The sequence below is a fragment of the Rattus norvegicus genome, chromosome 5 (assembly GCF_021556685.1).
Source record: "Rattus norvegicus strain SHRSP/BbbUtx chromosome 5, alternate assembly SHRSP_T2T, whole genome shotgun sequence".
NCBI classification, from domain to species: Eukaryota; Metazoa; Chordata; class Mammalia; order Rodentia; family Muridae; genus Rattus; species Rattus norvegicus.
In genome coordinates, this window is record NC_141538.1 from 121,404,470 (window position 1) to 121,425,010 (window position 20,541).

General features: G+C 45.0%; 1 protein-coding gene across 2 annotated transcripts in view; it reads left to right on the plus strand.

Annotated features, from left to right (window-relative positions):
• Cachd1 (cache domain containing 1) overlaps positions 1–20,541 on the plus strand; it is a 225,730-nt gene that overhangs the window by 164,641 nt on the left and 40,548 nt on the right. For both annotated transcript variants that reach the window (XM_087548127.1, NM_001191758.1), the window contains 5 exon segments: positions 3,459–3,585; positions 6,351–6,495; positions 7,213–7,429; positions 13,820–13,969; positions 17,695–17,928. In XM_087548127.1, coding sequence (XP_087404253.1) covers positions 3,459–3,585; positions 6,351–6,495; positions 7,213–7,429; positions 13,820–13,969; positions 17,695–17,928 — 873 coding nt within the window.

The following is a 20,541-nucleotide window of genomic DNA, read 5'->3' on the forward strand; positions in this document are numbered from 1 at the left end:
TTAAACATGGTAAACCTCACTCAGAAAGAGCCAAGAGCCAAGTAGAGTTACTCTGGGTTCATGGCAACCATGTACTTATACATGCTAACCTACGCACAGATGGTATTGGCTTATGTACTCCATCCTGTGCACAGATATGTGCTGATGTACACTATCCTATCCACAGATGACATGTGCTTATGTATCCTCTATGCACAGAGGATATGTTCTACTATATACTGTATCCTATGACAAATTGGAGAACTGACCTTGGTTCCTGGGCTTCCTGTCCTGCTAAATCAACATTTGCAAAGTGATACTACTACTATCTTCCCATGTCCCCACCCTTCTGCACAGGCTGCATCCTGGGATACCATTTTAAGCAAACGCCAAATGCAAAAATCCACTGTTTATGCATAATACCTCTCACTGTACATGATAGGTAGGAGGTACTTGTTGCCAACTCCTTCTCATCTGGTAGACCTTTCCTGTCTTTGGATAGCACCCCTAAACCTCATCTAGGTTGCACATCAGATACTGTGCTGATGTTAGTGAAAGGCTCTGTGTATATTCAGATTTCCCTCAACTAGTTTGTCCCAGGCATGGATTGGTTCTTTTGAGCCTTCCATCCTGCCAAGCAGTTCTGTTCTCATGAGAGGCCAAGAATAAATGGAGAGTTGATCAAAGTGTTGTGAGCATCAGGGTTGTAAATGGAGCAGTGGCCTGGAGGCAGCAGCACTCGAGAGCTAAAGCAAGAACGTCCTGTCAGATAGGAATTCAGTCCAGCCAGCATATCGAAGCATCCTGTGAGGTCAGCCACAGGACTGAATGCTAAAGAGACGGAGTAGCCCCTTACCTTCTTCATGAAGCTCTGGAGGAAGGGAAGCCTTCATGTGACTGTCTTATTATGTCTTCAGATTGCCCAGGTACTATTGCCAACCAGGCCCTGCCAGTTTTCACATTTTCACGTCAGAACATTAATAACCCTTGATGTTAAGTACGGCTTGCAAGCATAGTATTGCATTACCTCATCTTTTCATATTTGATACAGAAGCATTGTCTGAAAAACTGTGTTTCGGACACCTTTCCACCCGCCAGATATAGACCTGAAGTTATTCAAGAAATTCTCACTAGATGCTATGTCTACATGATCCAGCCTCTGGAGGGACAAGATCACACGACTGCTTATATGCCCTTAAAATGTAACCTGGAGGGAAAAACATGTGAGCTGTGCTTACACAGACAGGTGCAAGTGCAATAAAGAAACACAAAATTTGCTGGGCTTAAGAAAGCACTGTGTGTGGTGGTTTGAATATGTCTGGCCCAGGGAGTGGCACAATTAGGAGGTGTGGCCTTGTTGAAGTAGGTGTGGCCTCGTTGGAGGAAGTGTGTCACTGTGGGGGTGGGCTTTGAGACCCTCCTCCTAGCTGCCTGGAAGACAGTAGTCTTCTGTGTGTCTTCGGAACAAGATGTAGACTTTTCAGCTCCTCCAGTGCCATGCCTGCCTGGATGCTGCCATGCTTTGTGCCATGATGATAATGGACTGAACCTCAGAACCTATAAACCAGCCCCAATTAAATATTGTCATTACAAAAGTTGCTTTGGTTATGGTGTCTCTTCACAGCAATGAAACCCTAACTGAGATAGTATGTGGACTATCTTTAAGTTCTCCTTTCCTTGTTTGCAATATGGAAATCAGATCACATAGTTTATTTGATCCTACACATGGTAAATGCAATACCCTAAGAGCTACCATAGAGGTAACGTCTACCATTGTTTTCAAGAGTCACATCTCAACCAGAGAAACAAATCCCTCTCCCAGCCATGTGTGAACTCAGAGCTGTGTCTGTGCTCCCAGATCACACCTCCTGCCCGCTCTGTCTTTTCCCACACTCCTCCCTCCACTGCACACTGCTTTATGCTCTGCCTCTGTCTCTCACTCTGCTGGCATATTGGTAACTCTAGTTAAGATGGGTTCAGCTCCCCTCGGTGGATGCTACAGTGCACGGAGCAGTGATCCGTGCAGAGGCAGATGGGTAGAAAAGGACTGAGTTGTAATGGAAGAGACCAAAGGCACAGTGGCTCAAAGAAGGGATGACATTCTGATTGTGAGGAGAGCAAAACAGCTTTTGGAAGCTTTTTGATGATTCATAGTTGATTAACCATAGTATTCAGGAGCTGAGGCAGGAGGGTTGTGAGTTCAAGGACAACCTGAACTGCATGGTGAATTTGAGAACAGCCTGGATTACATAGTGAGGTTTTTCTAATCATCATCATCATCATCATCATCACCATCACCATCACCATCACCATCATCATCATCATCATCATCCGAGGGCTAGGGAGGTAGATCAGTAAAAAATTCGCTTGCTGTAAAGCATGAGGACTGAACTCCAGATCCCCAGAGTTCACATAATCCCAGGCACAGTTGCACACTTCTATAATCTTGATGAGAAGAGAGGTGAGGATCAGGGAATCCCTGGAAGCTCTTGTGCCAGCTAGCCTGGTGTATATAGTGGCAAACAACAACAAATGATCTTGTTTCAAAATAAGGTAGAAGGCAAGGACCAACACCCAAGAGTGTCTGGACTTCCACACAGGAACCCTGGCATGAGTGTACAACACATCACATACGTGTGTACACACACGCAACACACACATGCAGAGAAAGAGATTGATTTTTAAAAGTAGGATAAAATTTAAAAATACAAGCAGTTGGGAGACAGGTTACACAGGTGAGTATCACTGGGGTTGGAGAAACGCTAAGTATGATCCGTAACAGGGAACAGCTACCCAGGCAGGGCAGTGTGATGTGAATACAGGAGACAAGATACCCAGGTCTCGGCCCCAGCTGGAGTTCTTTGGCCAATGGCTTACACATATTTATAAACTCCAAGGCAAGAACAATACCAACATGATAGAATTGCTTTATGAATGAGATGCCAACTCTGGGGACATGGGAATCCTTCTACCGTTCTCTGAGTAACAGGGTTCCTAAACGATGTGGTTCTGGCCCTTGGAATACCATCTGTGCTGTTTCCATTGCTCTGGAGTGAGACCAGTGAAGGCAAGGTCAAAGTCGCAGACCTAGTCCCTAGAGACAAGGTCTATTAGCAGTTTCCATGGTTAGAGAATGGACCTCACGCCAGCAAGTGTATACTGTTCCAACAGGGACCAGCCACACAAGAAGACAGCCTGGTGCCAATGAATCATTTACACTGAAAAAAAATAGTTCAGGACACAGAATGTCACCCTACTATGTGAAGAGTAACGGCTTGCATTGAGGGAAACATGCTTCCTACTCACAAGATGTTTTTAAGGGGCAGAAAGAAAATGTTTTGTAGGAAATTTACAACCTTCTATCTGGTGGGATTTTTTTTTTATCCGACAAGCAGTTTATGCAAAACAGATGCCTGAAGAGTCGTGCACGCACACCCCTGTGGGCTTTGTGCTTATATTTCAATTTCTTCCTCTTTCAGTTCTTGCAGACAACCTGAAATCTAACCCTGGAATCAAGTGGCAATATTTCAGCTCAGAAGAAGGAATTTTCACTGTCTTCCCAGCACACAAGTTCCGGTGTAAGGGCAGCTATGAGCACCGCAGTCGGTATGCTGACTTCCTGCACAGGTCACTTGTTGCCGACAGTGATCTGCAAGGAGGGGTGAGGGGTGGGCTGTGACTCTGGGTAGAGGACTTGCTCGATGTGGGCAAGACCCCAGATTCCAACCTCAGCAGTGAGAGCCACACACAGCAGTTCTGTGCCAAATCAGGGCTTAGGTTTTGAAACTTCTTCTAGCTCAGAAATAACGTCTACATTTGATCATGTGGATGTGCCTGCACTAAGGCAGCATGATCCTAAAGCCCTGAGTTTTCCAGCAGCTCTCTACCACACCAAGCAAAAGTATGGGCAGGAAGTGCAATTGCTCAGTGCGCTTAATATTCTGTGCTATGAACATCTTTGTTGAAATAAGACATGACGGCACCTTCTCCACAGCGCGGCCCTAGAGCGTAGCCACAGTAGAGTTTGTGGCTAACTTTTGTTTCTCGGATAACGGGCTTTACACTTCTGAAGTGCCCTGCCCGGTTCAGCTACTGCAAGCTCCAAGGTTGTTCACAAGCTTTGGGTTAAAGATCACTATCATCCCGCTTCCTCACAGAGAAAGTACTTGCTTGGACTGTGTCGCCAGAGGGAAAGGAGTGATGAGATCATTTGTAAAACACGGCTCGTCAATTCACAGAAGCCCCTAGGCAAAGATGTACCTCTTTGAGCCCCAACAGGTTTCCTTTGACAGTGTCCGGTGTTCTGTGCTTGGAGGTGGTAGGAGATGCCTATTCTCTGAACCAGAGTATCCCTTCGTCTTTCCTACAAACCGTATCCAGGATTTTTCTTCCCTAAGGGTGGGGAATCTTTGGGTGCTTTTCAAAGGAAGTAGGGAAGACGGGAGGGAGGGAGGGAGGGAGGGAGGGAGGGAGGGAGGGAGGGAGGGAGGGAGGGAGGGAGGGAGGGAAGGGAGAAAATTGTTGGGTTTTTTATGGTTTTTCTCATCCTTGCCCTAGACGTTCCGGTACAGTTACATCTGTGGAGACTTGACCAGAAATGACTTTGCTATCTAGTTCAGCCGTTCTCAACCCTCCTAATGCTGGGAGCCTTTAATACCCCCATGTTTCTCAGGTTCTGGTGACCTCCAACCATAAAATTATTTTCATTGCTAGTCCATAACTGTAATTTTGCTATTGCAATGAGTGGTGATGCAAAATATCTGTGTTTTCCAATGGTCTTAGGTGACCGCCTGCGAAAGGGTCATCTAACACCCAAAGGGGTGGCAGGCAATCCAGAGATTGAGAACCGCTGGTTTGGTTGGAGAGCAAGAAGAGCTCTAGGGAAACAGATTAGGTGGCAAGCTGCCTAGGTGTGTGGGAGAGAGGGCAGGGTCCTATCAATAGCCAGCAAGTCCCAGCTGGAGTCTGCCTGTCGTGAAGCTGCATCCTTGGCTGAATGACCTGTTTCCCTCCTCATAGATTGCCAGTCCCGCCTCTTAACTTGTCCCAACTGGTTGCCTTTGCAAACTCTATCCAACCCTTGGAAGACTCCATTGGGTTTCAGAGTACTGCACCAAGAGAAAGAGTGAGATCGTCAAGCTTGGGGGTCTGCTCCCCAGTCTATCTATGTAGCAACATACAGTGCTATTTCTACGCCCACACTAAAGTGGTTTTAGCTAAAGCAGCTTGGCTTTTCATTGGGTGGATTCAGTTAAGACGGAGGCAATATATCATTTTAAAGAAAATCCTCTCCACTGGTTACAATTACACATGCAAAATGAGGAACTTTTGACCTGCGTCAGCGTAGGATTGGGCAGGTGTTCCTGCTTCACCCTGAGGCCCCCTCTCCTGGCTTCCTTTTATCTTATTTCTCCACTGGCTCGGTGGTACTGACTGGTAGTCTCAAAAAAAGACTTTTAATTTGCCAGCAGCTAGTGCGAATTTGGCCAGATTTTTAAGGGACGTTTTTGGTACTTTGCCTACATTTCTTAATTTTTGCCCAGGCTTTTGTGACTCACTGGAAGCTCACATTTCACAGATAATTCTTGTTCTTTTGGAGGTGTCAACAAAGGAAGGGATCCTCTTGAGGCTGATTTGCTTTCTCAAACCACTCCTAATTCATTCCAGGTTTAAAGTGAACAGAGAGCTCATTAAACTCCTCCTGTCCCACGCAGAGAGGGCAGCTGCTTTGATCAGAAGCGTTTCTCCTCTGTGGCTTCTGCAGCTCCCCTCTGTCCTCACACTGGCAAACAAGCTAGCCCAAAGAGCGGCTGTTGCAGGTTTAGACAAATTTTGAGATGCTCCACTCGGGCCCTTTGGTGTCTGGCCTGTCTGAGTTGCTGAGACACAGATAGGAAAGGGGGTGTCTTACCAGAGCTGTATGTATGGGAAGAGAAAAGCTAGCCCTCCATTCAGAACTGCCCAGCACAAGTCCAGGTCTTAGGCCTTCTCAGTGTTAGCAAAACCCCATCTGTTATGTTTGTGATGCAGAAGCCAACACTGGCAGAATGGGCCTCGTTCTCACTTTGGACCAAGTCTGTACATCCCAAGGGGCCAGCAGTTCACCACCCCCACCCAAAGCAGGGGAGTGGATGGGAGGCCTGGTAATACAGAAGTGAGCTGTGGGAGTGTGAGGACAAAGCCAGGTGTGCTCTCATCTTTAAAGTCAGAAGTTCACACTCCTCTCCTTTCCAGTCTGAGCTTACCCCAAACTGTACCATCCCCCAGAAGAGAACACACACACACACACACACACACACACACACACACACCAGTGCACCCACACATTTGTGGTGTTCACAGCTGTGTTGAGACCTTTTTCCTTTCTCTAGGCCCATCTATGTCTCTACCGTCCGGCCGCAGTCCAAACACATAGTCGTGATCCTGGACCACGGGGCCTCAGTCACGGACACCCAGCTCCAGATTGCCAAGGACGCCGCTCAGGTCATCCTCAGTGCCATTGATGAACACGACAAGGTGACTGTTATCCCAGGGACTCTTGGGGACATGAAAGCTGTCTTGAATATCTTCAACACTTACTTGTGTTTCATTTTGTCCAGTCAGGTGCCTCAGAGTGACATCTCAGTCAGACCAGATAGAGCCAGAGGTTCCATACAACTATCACGCAGCCTGAGGGTTTCAATGTTCCATCGCCGAAGACTTTCTCTTAGTAACCTCATTGCTTAAAGCCCAGAGACCATACCACACCCTTACCCTGCCTGGTCTTCAGTTTAAAAACCAAGAAGAGCAGCTTTTGCCCAGATGTCTTTTTCCTGCATGGATTTAGGGTTGAGCTTTTGTTGTTGTTTTGTTATATGTTACATGCAAACATGTTACTACTGCCTCACGTTGGCTCGACGGCCAAAGTCTCAGCTCCTGTCCAATTTCTTTTCAAATTTGACAGGTCAATGGCTGCAGACATTTATTTTTAAGTTCAGAACCTGTTCTATAGGCCCTTCCCCTGAGCTTTCCTGTTACCTGAACATTCAAGCCTAGGCACCGTGGCTGAGGCAGAAGGACTTACTAGTTGAGCCCAGAAGTTTAGGGTCAACTTGCGTAACATGAGGAAAATTCACCCTCGAAATCAAAACAAAAAAAAAATTTGTTTGGGGTTTTTGTTTAAACAAACAAACAAACAAAAAACCCTTTAACTAGTAGAGAAAAAAAGTCACTCGGTGTTTTTGTGTCTTCCAGATTTCTGTATTGACTGTGGCAGACACCGTCAGGACCTGTTCGTTGGACCAGTGCTATAAGACGTACCTGTCTCCAGCCACCAGTGAGACAAAAAGGAAAATGTCCACATTTGTTAGCAGTGTCAAACCCTCCGACAGCCCCACCCAGCACGCAGTAGGGTTTCATAGGGCGTTCCAGTTGATTCGAAGCACCAGCAATAACACTCGGTTCCAAGCAAGTAAGTGCACTCATGAGAGACGGCCACAGTGTTACAAACTAGGTTCGGAACTAGAGGGGAAATTTCACAATTGATTTCGGATAAAATTATCCTCTGCTATCTTCCCGGCCATCTAATGAGGTGTTCTCATCTTTTCCAATCTACCATGGTCAGTCTGTGGGACTTCCAGACTCCCAGAGCCTCCTCTTCCTGCCCCTTTATTAAGAACACACCCTCCCTTATTTCCCAAGGGACTAGCCACATCCTCTGTAATGTTAATTGGTGGCTTTGCCTCCTCTGGGCTTGGGGCAGTCCAGTGCTAGTGCTGTGCACCCAAGGGGGCCACGGGGATTCTTGCCTTGATCCCCTCCCTCTTCTAACCAGCTGTCATTTAAACAAGTACACCCTTCCCATGTACAAAGACACTCTGATTTAATTTTCCTGTATTAGAGAGAAATCTGGGATGAGGATGCTTGCTAAAGGAAAGGGCGGTTGAAATAGGACTCTGCTTTGAAACTTCTCAAAGGGTTCTTTTATTTCCCCTTTTATCCTTGGAAATCTGTAGCCATTTTTCTTTATTTAAAAAAATTTAATTTGTCCTGTTTAGATGTTTGAGTTTTGCTTTCTTTTCTTTCTTTCTCTCTTCTTTTTTTCTTTCTTTCTTTCTTTCTTTTTTTCTTTTTTCTTTCTTTCTTTCTTTCTCCTTTCTTTTTTTTTCTTTCTTTTTTCCTTGTTTTTGGAGTAGGGTCTCACGACGTAGCACAGCCTGGCCTCCGGCTCTCCATCCCTTTGCCTCTGCCTCTGCAGTACTGTCTGTTTACTCTATCCTATTAAAATAAATTTAAAGAATATATTAACAAGCCATCCTGTGAATCTGTATCTAAAGACAGTCAGACAGTGGTGACAGTCGCCAAGCACTGTGCCTGGTGCTCTGGCTGACTAAGCCGTGCCACCAGTATAACTTATCCTGAGAGAAGCCACATGGCTTTCTCTTTGCCATATTCCATTGTTATAAGTATGCTACAGCTTAGGCCCAAGCAGACAGGAAGTGAATGACTGTGGAGACGTTGGCTGCATCATCTTAGACTCTTGCCTACCTGCTCGAGTGAGTACCGTCTACACACAGGCCAATGTTACAGACTTAATGTTCTGCTGCCCCCGATTCAGTGAGACCAGGGGTCCGTGCTTACCTTATAAGTCTTCTGGTGAGATTGGTTACCTTACCAGTTAGTTTTTGTCAACTTGGCATAAACTAGACTTATCCAGGAAGAGGGAACCGTGGGGAGTCACCACCATCAAACTGGCCTATTTATGTCACTGGGCATTCTCTTGATCAATAATGATGTAGGAGGGCCCAGCCTTCTGTGGGTCCCTACCCTTGGGCAAATGATCCTGGATTATTTTTTTGGAAAAATAGATGAAAAAAGTCAACCAGCAAACCATATTCCTCCATGGTTTTGGTTCCTACCTCCAAGTTCCTGTCCTGAGTCCCTACTGTAAGGGTAAATAAACCCTTTACTTTCCAAGGTGATCACATTTCCCACAACAGAAAGCCAACTGGGACAGTTAGCTTGTCATAGTCCCTTACCAGAAGTGTTCTCTCTCCCCCACTTGAGTTATCAAGCCGTCATGAAGAGTTCCTGTCCAGTTTTGATTGCTCTCTTGTTCACATAAAGGAGAGCCATGTTAGGCTAGCAGTGGTGAGTCAGACAACTTACCACTGGAACCATGGAGGAGCTTGCTTCCCCAGGGCAGGCAGCACTAGCATGGCCGTATCCTCTGATTCAAGAGAAGGCAGACATCTGTATTTCTTCTGCGATGTCTGGATTTTCAAAGGTTAATGTCCTTTCTACTTTAAAACTTTTATTAAACCTCATCTCGCGAACCTTCCTATAGTGCCCACTGGCAGAAAGCCTGGTCTCCTGAGAGGCATTTCTCCTTGCTTTTGTTTGTTTGTTTCGTATTTGGTTTCTTATGCTGGCAAACAAAACCATGACAGAAAGACTGGCCATCAAAAACCTGGGCAGGTTCCACAATGCTCAGAGCCTTTCCCTTTTAGGCCGAATTAGACATTTCAGAAGGTCTTAGCTTGCACTCTCCCACTTCATGGTATCTTTGGGAGGTTGAGAAGAAGCCAACTTGGTTTGTGTAGGGAAAGGTTCCAGGAATGTCCACTGTCCACATCATAGTGACAGGCTTTGTGGTATCCCAAACAATATGGCCTAGTGGTTAAGTATTTGGAGCTTGAGTTTCAACTCTGAACCTTTTCTGACCTTGTAAACATGGCAAGATTGATTGGGATGTCCAAAAGTGGTCTTCTTTGGAATGCAGGTATGACAAAAAGACTCAGGATTGTTTTATAGCTGTTCCAGTGACATTCGCTGTCATTATCCTGACCCATCCCTTATGACACTTCTACCCCCCACTCATTCACAGCAGTGAGATCCCTATAGGATTAAGGTAAAAATTACCTCTCGATGGAAGGGAAGCATCTGCCCATATCAAGTCCCAGTAAACAGTATCCAGAATTTGCCACTTTATGTAGCTTTGCACTAATTTATCTTGTACTAATTAGAATCTAAAACTTTTATACACGTTGGGGTTCTTACCCCACCACCACCCCTGTCCCTTGGTAGATCTGAAAGAAACACTATTAACCCTTTAGGTTATTTCCTTTGCATTTACTTGTGTATGGTTGCTTGGAAGATCACCTCATAGCAGGAGGAAGATTATTGCGAGTGTGGATCTGATTGTATGTCCAGGGCTCAAATGTGAGTTGCTTTTCCTCTAATATTGATTCTGAGACATGCTGATGATGTCCTTAAAGAGACAATCTCCAAGTGGAGTCGTCACAGTATGTTTTCTGTCGATTTAGGTGCTCTGAACTGCTTTGCCCCAAATCTCTAAATCTAATCACCTCTAACTTTACCAATGTTATAAATTCCCACAAGTGGGTGACTCAGGAGAAGATCCCACTGAACAAAAAGTCAAGTCAGACCAAACTTAATAATAAGTGTTGAGTGACCCTCCACACTGATCAGTGCCCTCCCCTCATCGAGCTACGGTGTAAAGGAGACAGAAAGATTGTAAGATCCAGAGAAGGCTGATGCCACCAAGGACACGGTGTCTTCCAGACACAACAGGGCTGACATATGAACTCACAGAGACAGTGGCAGCATGCACAGGACCTGAACAGGCTCAAGCCAGAGTCCAAGCAATGAAAGGGGGAGCAGACACCAATTCCCTAAACAAGAAGCTATCTCCAGTGAAATCTACTTACAAAGGAAAAGAGGTTTTCTTTACTGGGTATATTAAATAAAAGGGCAGACCCCACGTCCAGCAGTATAGGCAACACAAAATTAAAACTCATTTTTTTAGAATTTTTGTCTCATGTTCCTCTGTTCAAGCATTTTTTCTCTGACTAATCTTTTGTTTGTATATTACGGTTTCTGACTTTGTATTTTGGGGGGTTTGTTTTTGTGTGTATGTTTCTCGTGCTTTTTCCTTTTTAATGCTTGTTTGTGTGGTTTTTGTTTCCCTGTTTGTTTTCTAAAGAGAGAGAAAAAGGGCATGTTGGGTAGCCAGAGAGGGATTGGGGGAAGAGAAATCAAATCAAAATATATCGTGTTAAAAAATGTATCTGCTGAATGCCAACGGAAAACCAACTTCAATTTGGTTCTGTTGGGGACTCTAATAATGTAATAGGGTCTGAGCAGACCTAGGAAGGTTGTGCAAAGTATGTGTCCTATTATGGGATGCAAACAAAATGTGCCCAGGTGCTGAAGGGAAACAGACGCCAGCTCACATCCCTAACCAAGAAGCTATCTCCAACTGACATCAACTTACAGAGGAAACACTCATTTTCTCTGCTGGATCTATTAAACACACCCAAGGGGCTTAGGCCTGCTAGCTTTTCAGTCACAGCCCCCCCCCCCCCGCTCTAAAATCCGCTCCTGTGACAGTCACAGAGGCAATGGGCAAAGTGAAAATCGAAAGGTTCTATTTGGAGGGCAGTCTAGGTACATCCCAGAACCTTTCACCAATAGGACCTTGGCCAAGAAGAAAGAAGAGTTGGTTTGTGTGAGGCTGTCTGACCATGTGATGACAGCTGTATCCACTCCAGCAGAAAAGTGGAACCATTTTGATCTCTGCATTGTTTGACACTTCCAGTATGGAGCTTAAATAAGATACTTCAGACTCCAATAAAGCAAGACACAGGGATATAGTCACAAACCGAAGAGATATTGACATCTAGTACTAATGTGGGTGTTTTGCTAAAACTTAAGGATTTTATTTTTTCATCAGCCCCTACTTCCTGTCGTCCAATGACTGGATAAAGACATTTACACCGAAGTAATCCGTGTCCAAGCATCTTGATTGACTTGCTAGTAGTAAACAGTGGGTGTGATCATTATTGGTCAGATTTCATTAAATTTAGGTTAGTCGCCTGCAGCACTGACACTAGATAAGTTAGTAATCTCTGCATAGTAATGAACATTTCAAACCCTAAAGTGGAAGTTTACAAACCGTGAGAGTTAGCAGATCACCCTTAGGATAATTTTAATGATTTTATTTGTTAAGTATCACTTTATAACAAATAGCCCTTACAGTGGCCTTGACATTCTATCACCTTAGCTGCATAGAGGCTGCCTGCCATGGTTACTCTAAAGTAGCCCCAGTGAAATGACAGCACCAGGACCTATAAAAAATAAGTGTACGTCGAAGTATTTCTCTACACAATGATAAGTTTCCCTACAGGGTGTCCAAAAACTGTTGACTGAAAGACTTTTGTATTAAAAAAAAAATGCAGAAACCCAGCTCTTCTCCATTCCTCCCTTTCTTATTTGTAGTGGTAGGCATTTCATCGTCCCCTCTCTCCTCCCTCATCCCTACCCCTACCCCCAACACACACACACACACACACACACACACACGCACACACACACGCACACACACACACGCACACACGCACACGCACACACACACACACACACACGCACACACACACACGCACGCACGCACACACACACACGCACACACACGCACACACACACACGCACATACACACACATGCACACGCACACGCACACACACACGCACACACGCACACGCACACACACACACACACGCACACACACACACGCACACACACACACGCACATACACACACACGCACACGCACACACACACACGCACACACACACACGCACGCACGCACACACACACACGCACACACACACACACGCACATACACACACCCCACCCTGTGTCTATGTCTCTGTTATGAGTACATGCTGGAACTTGAGGTCAGGATATCTTCCTCAGTCACTCCTCTTTATGTTTTGTGATAGAGTCTCCTACTGAGCCCAGAGCTTGTCCTCTGGACCAGGCTGGCTAACCAGTAAAGCTCCCAAGGTCACCTGCATTTGCCAGCTGGGACTCAGCTCTATACTAGCACATGGAGGTTTTAAGTGTTACCTTTGAAATCCATTTTACCCATTGAACCATCTCACTGGGACTCTTGAGCCAGTCCACTTTGGGGGAGGTCTTCTCAGTGAGTTACAGTTGGTTCTGACTTACCAACTTACCCATTGGCCTGATTTGGATTCCCATCACAAGTTGTCTTCAGGCCAATAAAAGGAATGCACACATAGGTGTGTATTGAGACATCTTCTTGTTTACTTTCCTCACTGTGGCATCAGCCTTTGTTTACCTACCTGTTAATTCAGGTGATCAGCCATTCCTCCTAGCAACCTGGTGAAGCCGGTACTGGTGTCTGTCCCATGTTCTAAACATTTCTCCGTATGTACATATGACGAGGTTATGACCTTTGCTTACACGGCCCCAACACTAAGCCTACAGAAGCAGTTTGGAGCACTGTACGGTGTTTCTACATCCATAATTTTGCTCTGCTACACTGACAAGCTTTCAAAATCAAAATGTATTTGGCAGTAGTCGGGGGTCTGGCAAGTCACTTTGCATGTCTGCAGAGACCTAAAAGACCTTAAAGCCAAATCCCTCCAAAGTGTGGCTCCTCTTAATAACCTTGTATGACTGAGGAGAGGATAAACCGAATCCTCATCTCAGAAGCTGGGGAGATTTCCTTTTAGGCTGGCTTAAATGAACACAGCGTGGGCGCCTGGAGGAAATCACCGTCTTTCATCTGGTAAATGTGTCAGGAGCGTGTTTGCACTGGAGAAGTGAAGCCTTGCTGTCCAGAAAGCGAGGGACGGAAGGGAAGAGGAATTAGCAAGATGAAAGCCAGGAAATCCATCACATGGGAAAGGCACAGGACACAGGGCCAGGCAGGTCCTCTGGGTGGGGACATTTGGAAAAAAACAGAACAGAGAACTACACAACTACTTCCAACCAGAATCTGGATGTAACCTCGGTTTGTGTGTTTTTGTTTAGACACAGACATGGTCATCATTTACCTGTCAGCGGGTATCACATCAAAGGACTCCTCGGAAGAGGATAAAAAGGCAACTCTCCGCGTCATCAACGAAGAAAATGGCTTCCTGAACAACTCTGTAATGATTCTTACCTACGCCCTCATGAATGGTAGGCACTGTTTCAAGATTCTCCTGTCAGGAGAACGTTCCCTCCTAACAGGAGCTGCTTTAGAAGAGAGGACTTGCCTCTTGGTTTTCATGCAGTCTTAGGGCGAGCACTAGCAGCTTTTTGTCCCCAGAGCTGAGGTGCATGGCAGGTCAGGACATCTCTCTCCACCTTGACTTCTGTGCTCTGACAGAATTCTGGATCTCTCCTTTTCTCAATTCTCTTCCATATTCTGTCATCAGAGGTTTTGATACTGCAGGGAGGTTGATAACCACCCCAGAAGCCATGCGTTGCAGGAAGCCATAGCGCTGGCAGGCCTGTTGAGAGGGTTAGCCTTTGTGTACAGCGACCCCTGGAAGCATGCTAGTTTTACTTTTGAATGTTGGTAGGCAAATTTAGAAACTCCACTTTACCTTTCTGAGACTCACCTGACCTTTAGTGTGTGGACGACACTGCTTTCTGCCTCTGTGTGGTATGGCGTCGCTACTCCTATTCATGTGCGGTTTTTACTTCAGTGCATCTTTTCCCTCAGGGCCACAGCCCCAGTGCTTGGGTGTTGTCTTCCCTCATGGCTGAGAGACAAAGTTTGCTGCATCCTGTAGCCCAGTCCACTTATGAGCTCTGTGTACCCCACACCCCACTGGTTCAGGGACAATGATGATCAGTTTGCTATGTTAAGGATTAATATGAACCACCCTGAGGGAGTGCAGGCCACCACCCATCCGCCACAGGCATTGAGCATTCACAATCAGTGGGCAGATGCTTCTCTTTAGGCTTCAAGTTTTTTCCCCAGGCAACATCTCATTGTGTAGCCAAGGCTCGCAAAGCTCTCTCACTGAGGAGAGGGGCAAGTGAATGAAATGCAGGAGTCGAGAGACCACAGGAAGCCATTGCGTCTTGTGTGTGGCAGACACTGAGTAAAAATTCCTGGTATCACCTGTCTGGGCAGCAATTCGCCTATCAGAGGATACATTTGCTGTACTCCTGGCCATTCCACTTTTTAAGACGTCTGGTAACCTCCATTCACCTCTCCTTATCGCTTTAGCTTCTCAGTTTCACTTCCCACACACATCCTGACACAGCTAATTCATCTCTGTCTGCCATTCACTGGAGCAGACGCTCGCCCTCACTAGGTCCTCTATGAGCTCAGATAGTGAAGCAGGGCCACCTTGAGATGTTGAAAGACCTTACACTGTCTCTCTCTCTCTCTCTCTCTCTCTCTCTCTCTCTCTCTCTCTCTCTCTCTCTTTCTGTGTGTGTGTGTGTGTGTGTGTGTGTGTGTGTGTGTGTGTGACCATTTTCCTCACACTGGTCTCCCCAAGGCTTTTGATTTCAGATAGGTGAAAGTTTGAAAGAGCTAGATTTTTTCTGAGGGGTTTAGATGAGGTAGGAGTTAGTCAGAGTGACTGGAAAAATATAAAAAAGAAAGTTTACAGCTCTGAGGAAATTAAGTCACCAAGCTTTCAGTGAAAACTTTGAAGACAACTTAGAAGTTATGGTATAGAAGCTCTGGGATGGTGGCACATGCCTTTCATCCCAGCCCTCAGGAGGCAGAGGCAGGTGAATTTTTGTGAGTTCAAGGCCAGACTGGTCTACAAAGTGAGTCCTTGAGTCCGGGATAGCCAGGGCTTATTGCACAGAGAAACTCTGTCTCGAAAAACAAAAAACCAAAAACGAATCTCTGGAAGGTTGTTGGCTTTTCATGGCTGTTGGCTCTTGATAGAATAGCTAGGCAGCTTACCTAGGGTCGATGTTGATAGGCAAGCCAGCAGTTTGGAAAGGACGCTGGAACATTCTAATGTCTATGTATCTGTCTCTCACCATCCCTCAGTTCGCTTCATAAAACTTGACTTTTGGCATTTTTAATTTTTGAGCCCACAGCAGAGAGGATTCTGAGAAATGTGGTTTCTAGTTTGCCTATCTTCGTGGATTTACAATTCAGTGTATTTACTAGTCTGTCATGGAGGATCCAAACAATGCCAGTGTCATAAGCTAACACTCCCTCCCACACTGCTCTACTGGGCCCAGCAAACGTTGTCGCTGGTTAACATTTTGAGAGCCAAGCAATGTTGAGAAAAGGAAAGACATCTATTGCCTGAATCCTTTCATCATTTTACTTCTGTGAGTGTCTCTTTAGATGAGGTCAAAACTCCGTCATGTCTTTTACTCTTAAAAAAGAGCCCTCACCCATCTTAGCTCTTGCCGAACAAGGATTGTCTAGTTCTCAAGTGATTTATCACAAGAATTTGATTTCTGTCCATTAGCATTGAAGACGTGGCATGAAATTTAAATTTGTCTGGATATAATGTTTTAAACCAGAAGTGGGTCATAGTGGGATACGTCTCTAATCCCAGCACTTAGGAGGCAGAGGCAGAGACCTCTCTAAGTTCGAAGCCAGCATTGTCTGCATAGCAAACTTTAGGCTAGCCAGAGTTACACAGTAAAGTCTCTGTCTCGTAAAAAAGGTAATACTGATAAATGATACATTAAATTTAGGAAAATAGAAATGAACTCTTGATGTTAGAAAGTGTCCTCGCTGGGGGTTGGGGATTTAGCTCAGTGGTAGAGCGCTTGCCTCTAGGTTCGGTCCCCAGCTCCAAAAAAAGAAAAAGAAAAAAAGAAAGTGTCTCGCTTCACAGGAGAAAGGCTAATAGCGTATGTGGCTGGTGATCTTTGAAATCTTCTGGTTCTTTACAAGACTGAAGCTCATAGCTTGCTTGCTGTTGAAGTCTTCAAGACTGTGAGACAATATCTTTTGGAAGTGCAATGGTAGTCTCACTAACAACTGAAAGGACTTGAACTTGTTTACAATGGTATGCCCGTGTGAGGTCACTTACCAACCGTTTGACTATAGGCCAACGATAGCAAACTAAAAAAAAAAAAAAAAGAGGGGATTATTACATTTATTTTTGTGCTATGGAGTACAGATGTTATAGAACAATACATCTACATCCCACTATGCCTAAATCTTTGTACAACGTTTTCAATACCCGGTAAATATAAAAAAATACACATTAAATAAATCAAATTTCATATTATCCTAACAATATCAAGCATAAAGACATTTGTAATTAAAATGAGCTTGAAGATGAGGGCTTAGAAGCCTTGCTAAATGCAGACCATAACTCTTTCATTGGTTTCCTGGGTTTCTTGGCAAGTGGCTTTACAGGCGAAGACGTAAGGAACGGAATGGTAGAGTTCTTTAAAACTCCAGAGTTCATCCACTTCTCTAAATTAAATGCAGACCTGTGAACTATTACTTTTGCTTTCAGATATTAAGTGCAGCAAAGAATTTAAATCTTACAATTAAATGTTTAGGAAGAGCACATCCTTCGCTTCCCATGTGTTTTTCATCACAGCCTTTTGAAGAATCCCTTTGTGCTTTTGACTGTTTGGAGCAATTCTGGCTTTTGGCTTACAGTGGGAACTGGTATCATCCTGGGTCTGTATTATCCCTATAGACAACCCTAGGATGCTGGACGTCTTCATCTATTTGTTTTGGGGTTTTTTGTTTTGTTTTTGTTTGTCTGTTTAAGACTGGATCTCACTGTATACCTCTGAATGAACTCGGCAAGTAGACCAGACTGCCCTCCCCCACCCCCTGAGTGCTGGGATTAAAGGCATGCACCACCACACTCAGTGCAAGACCTCATTTGCATCCATAGTGGATCTAAGTGACAAACTGCTACCTGGAGATAACCAAGCTTTTCCCTCGTTTCTGATTATAGATGGGGTGACTGGTTTGAAGGAACTGGCGTTCCTCAGGGATCTGGCTGAACAGAACTCTGGGAAGTATGGAATCCCAGACCGGACGGCCTTGCCTGTGATTAAGGGCAGCATGATGGTGCTGAACCAGCTGAGCAACCTGGAGACCACTGTTGGCAGGTTCTATACCAACCTTCCCAACCGGATGATTGACGAGGCCGTCTTCAGCCTCCCCTTCTCTGATGAGATGGGAGATGGTAAGTCTAGAGAAAATGTCCTACTGTGTGGAAGAAGAAGGGAATGAGCAAACAAAGAAGGTGCCCCTCCTTGCTCAGTCCCTCAGATATGTCTGCCACCTAACCTGCTGTGCTCTAAAGCATAGACCCAGTGCTCTTCCCGCCTTGCTCCAGCCTCAAAACATGTAATGATACAGCTTGTGAGGCAGCTTTGTGAGGAATTGTCCACAGTCAAGTGGCTCCAGCTGGTGGCTTTGCATCACATTGCACAGGGAAACAAACACAGATTGGCCCTGGCTGTGTTCTTGGATCCCACACTTCTTAAGTCCTTGTCTCATTCATTTTCCATTCAGTCATCTGCCGAAAGGAATAAAAAGAATCTGTGAATGTTTTAGGATTAATTCATACACCTATATGGATATTAATGACTATTGACATATTAAGATGTTTACCTACATATATACATACACGCATATGTACCGCCGGTGGTTAGCATGCCACCCAACTATAATTACTGCTTGCTTGCCTTGGCTGTTATCATCACCATCATCCTGATGCCACAAGTACCCAGAACAGAATGCCGAGCAAAGGCTTTAACTGTCACATGATTCAGTCACCTGACCTAGGAAATGGGAACCCTTTCTCTCAGTGTAATACATATAAAGTGTCTCTACAAATGCCTGACCAATGGTAGGTCAGTTCTTGGGAAAATAGAATCCTTTTATTAAATCTTTGCTTTATTTTTTGATGTTTCTTAGATATTTACATTTTTATATGTAAGAGTGTTTTGCTCACATGCATGTCTGAAGCATGTGGGTCCTGGAACTAGAGTGATGAACTCTTGTGAATCAACATGTGGGAGCTGGGAATCGAACCTGGTCCTCTGCAAGAGCAAGTACTCTTAACCACTGAGCCATCTCTCCAGAACCATCTCCTCCTTCTTCTACTCCTTTTCCTCCTTCTTTTCCTTCTATTCCTTCTCCTCCCCCTTCTTGAGACAAGGTTTCTCTGTGAATTCCCCTGGCTGTCCTGGAAGTCACTCTGTAGACCAGGCTGGCCTCAAACTCAGAGATCCACCTGCCTCTGCCTCCCCAGTGTTAAGATTAAAGGTATTTGCCACCCCACCCAATTTAATCTTCACTTTCTTACTTAGCCTTTTTCCCACATTCTTGATGAAGAAGGTTTTGTTAAAAGAGGCAGCTAATTACTAACGAGACAAGTGGCATCCCAAACTACTGAGGTCCTATTTTCCTGTTAACTGGCAACCCTCACAGATAAAGTTGTTGGCATTCCAAGAAAATTCACTTAAAAGGCAGCAAGGGTACAGCAGTGTTTTCTAGAAGCTTGTTTTTGATTTGTGTGTGTGTGTGTGTGTGGTGCATACATGTCTGTGTATGCATGTGTGTAGGGTGTACTCACTTGCATGTGCCATGCATGCACAGAAAACAGAAGTGTATATTAGGTACCTTCTTCCTCAGTCGCTCTCCACCATTTTTTTCTCAGTCTCTTACTGAACTTGGACTTGACCAATGATGTCTAGACTGGCTGGCCAGCAGGCTCCAGAATCTGCCATGCCAGCGTGTGACAGGACACTCAGCTTCCTTACATACGTGCTGAGGACCCACATTTTTTTTCTTTCTTTCTTTCTTTCTTTTTTTTTTTCGGAGCTGGGGACTGAACCCAGGGCCTTGCGCTTGCTAGGCAAGCGCTCTACCACTGAGCTAAATCCCCAACCCCGAGGACCCACATTTAAAGTCCTTATTCTCATGGGTCCATCACATTTCTGCCTGAGCCTTCTCCCCAGCCTGACACATTCTTTTTATTTTAAAAGGAGGCAAAACAGCTGCTGTTTTTTATCTTTTCCTTTCCAGTGCATCCACAGATGTGTGTAGTTGAGGGACTCCTGCCTTCTTCAGTCTAGACTATTTCTCTTGGTAATAACAGTGCTGTGACTTAAATGGACATGTCTTTTTAAAAAGTCTATTAGTGCCAGCCAAGTGCTGTACCGCACAGTGAGGGGGAAGATACCCAACCCTGTCATTAAGATTTTGCTGATAAGAGACTGATCAAGAAGTCTACTAATACCGCGTGGAGGGAATAAAGGCAGATGTAGAAATGCCGTGCTTTAAACCCAGCAATGTAAGAGGTAGAGTGGGGCCCTTCCCAAAATTTACACCTCAAATGAGAAAGCTGAGTCGCCTGCTTGGTGATGTTTTCTAACTTTTAGTCCATAGGTCTTATGTCATGAATCCTGTACAGTGGGTTTCGGTCATTGGTTGACACATCTGTTCAATTTCCGTCCCAGGATGTCACTTTATCACACTTTCTGTACCTACAACTTATTAGGTGACACATCCTCTGGCTCCATGACTTAAGAATTGAATACAGAGAAATCAATGTAGATGCTAACTCAAAAGCCACTGGAAATTAAATATCGTTTGATGAATCACTGTGTGGGGTGCAGTATGTGTATATATTTGCTGAACATGTATTTCTTTAAAACAAAACTTACCTATGTTTGAGGTTCAAGGAGAGAGGGTAATGTTTGGAGTGAGTGTGAATAAAGGTCAACATTCTTTATTTTTCACATTAGGGTCAAGTTCCTTTTGTCCAGAGCCTGGGGAAATGACCCAG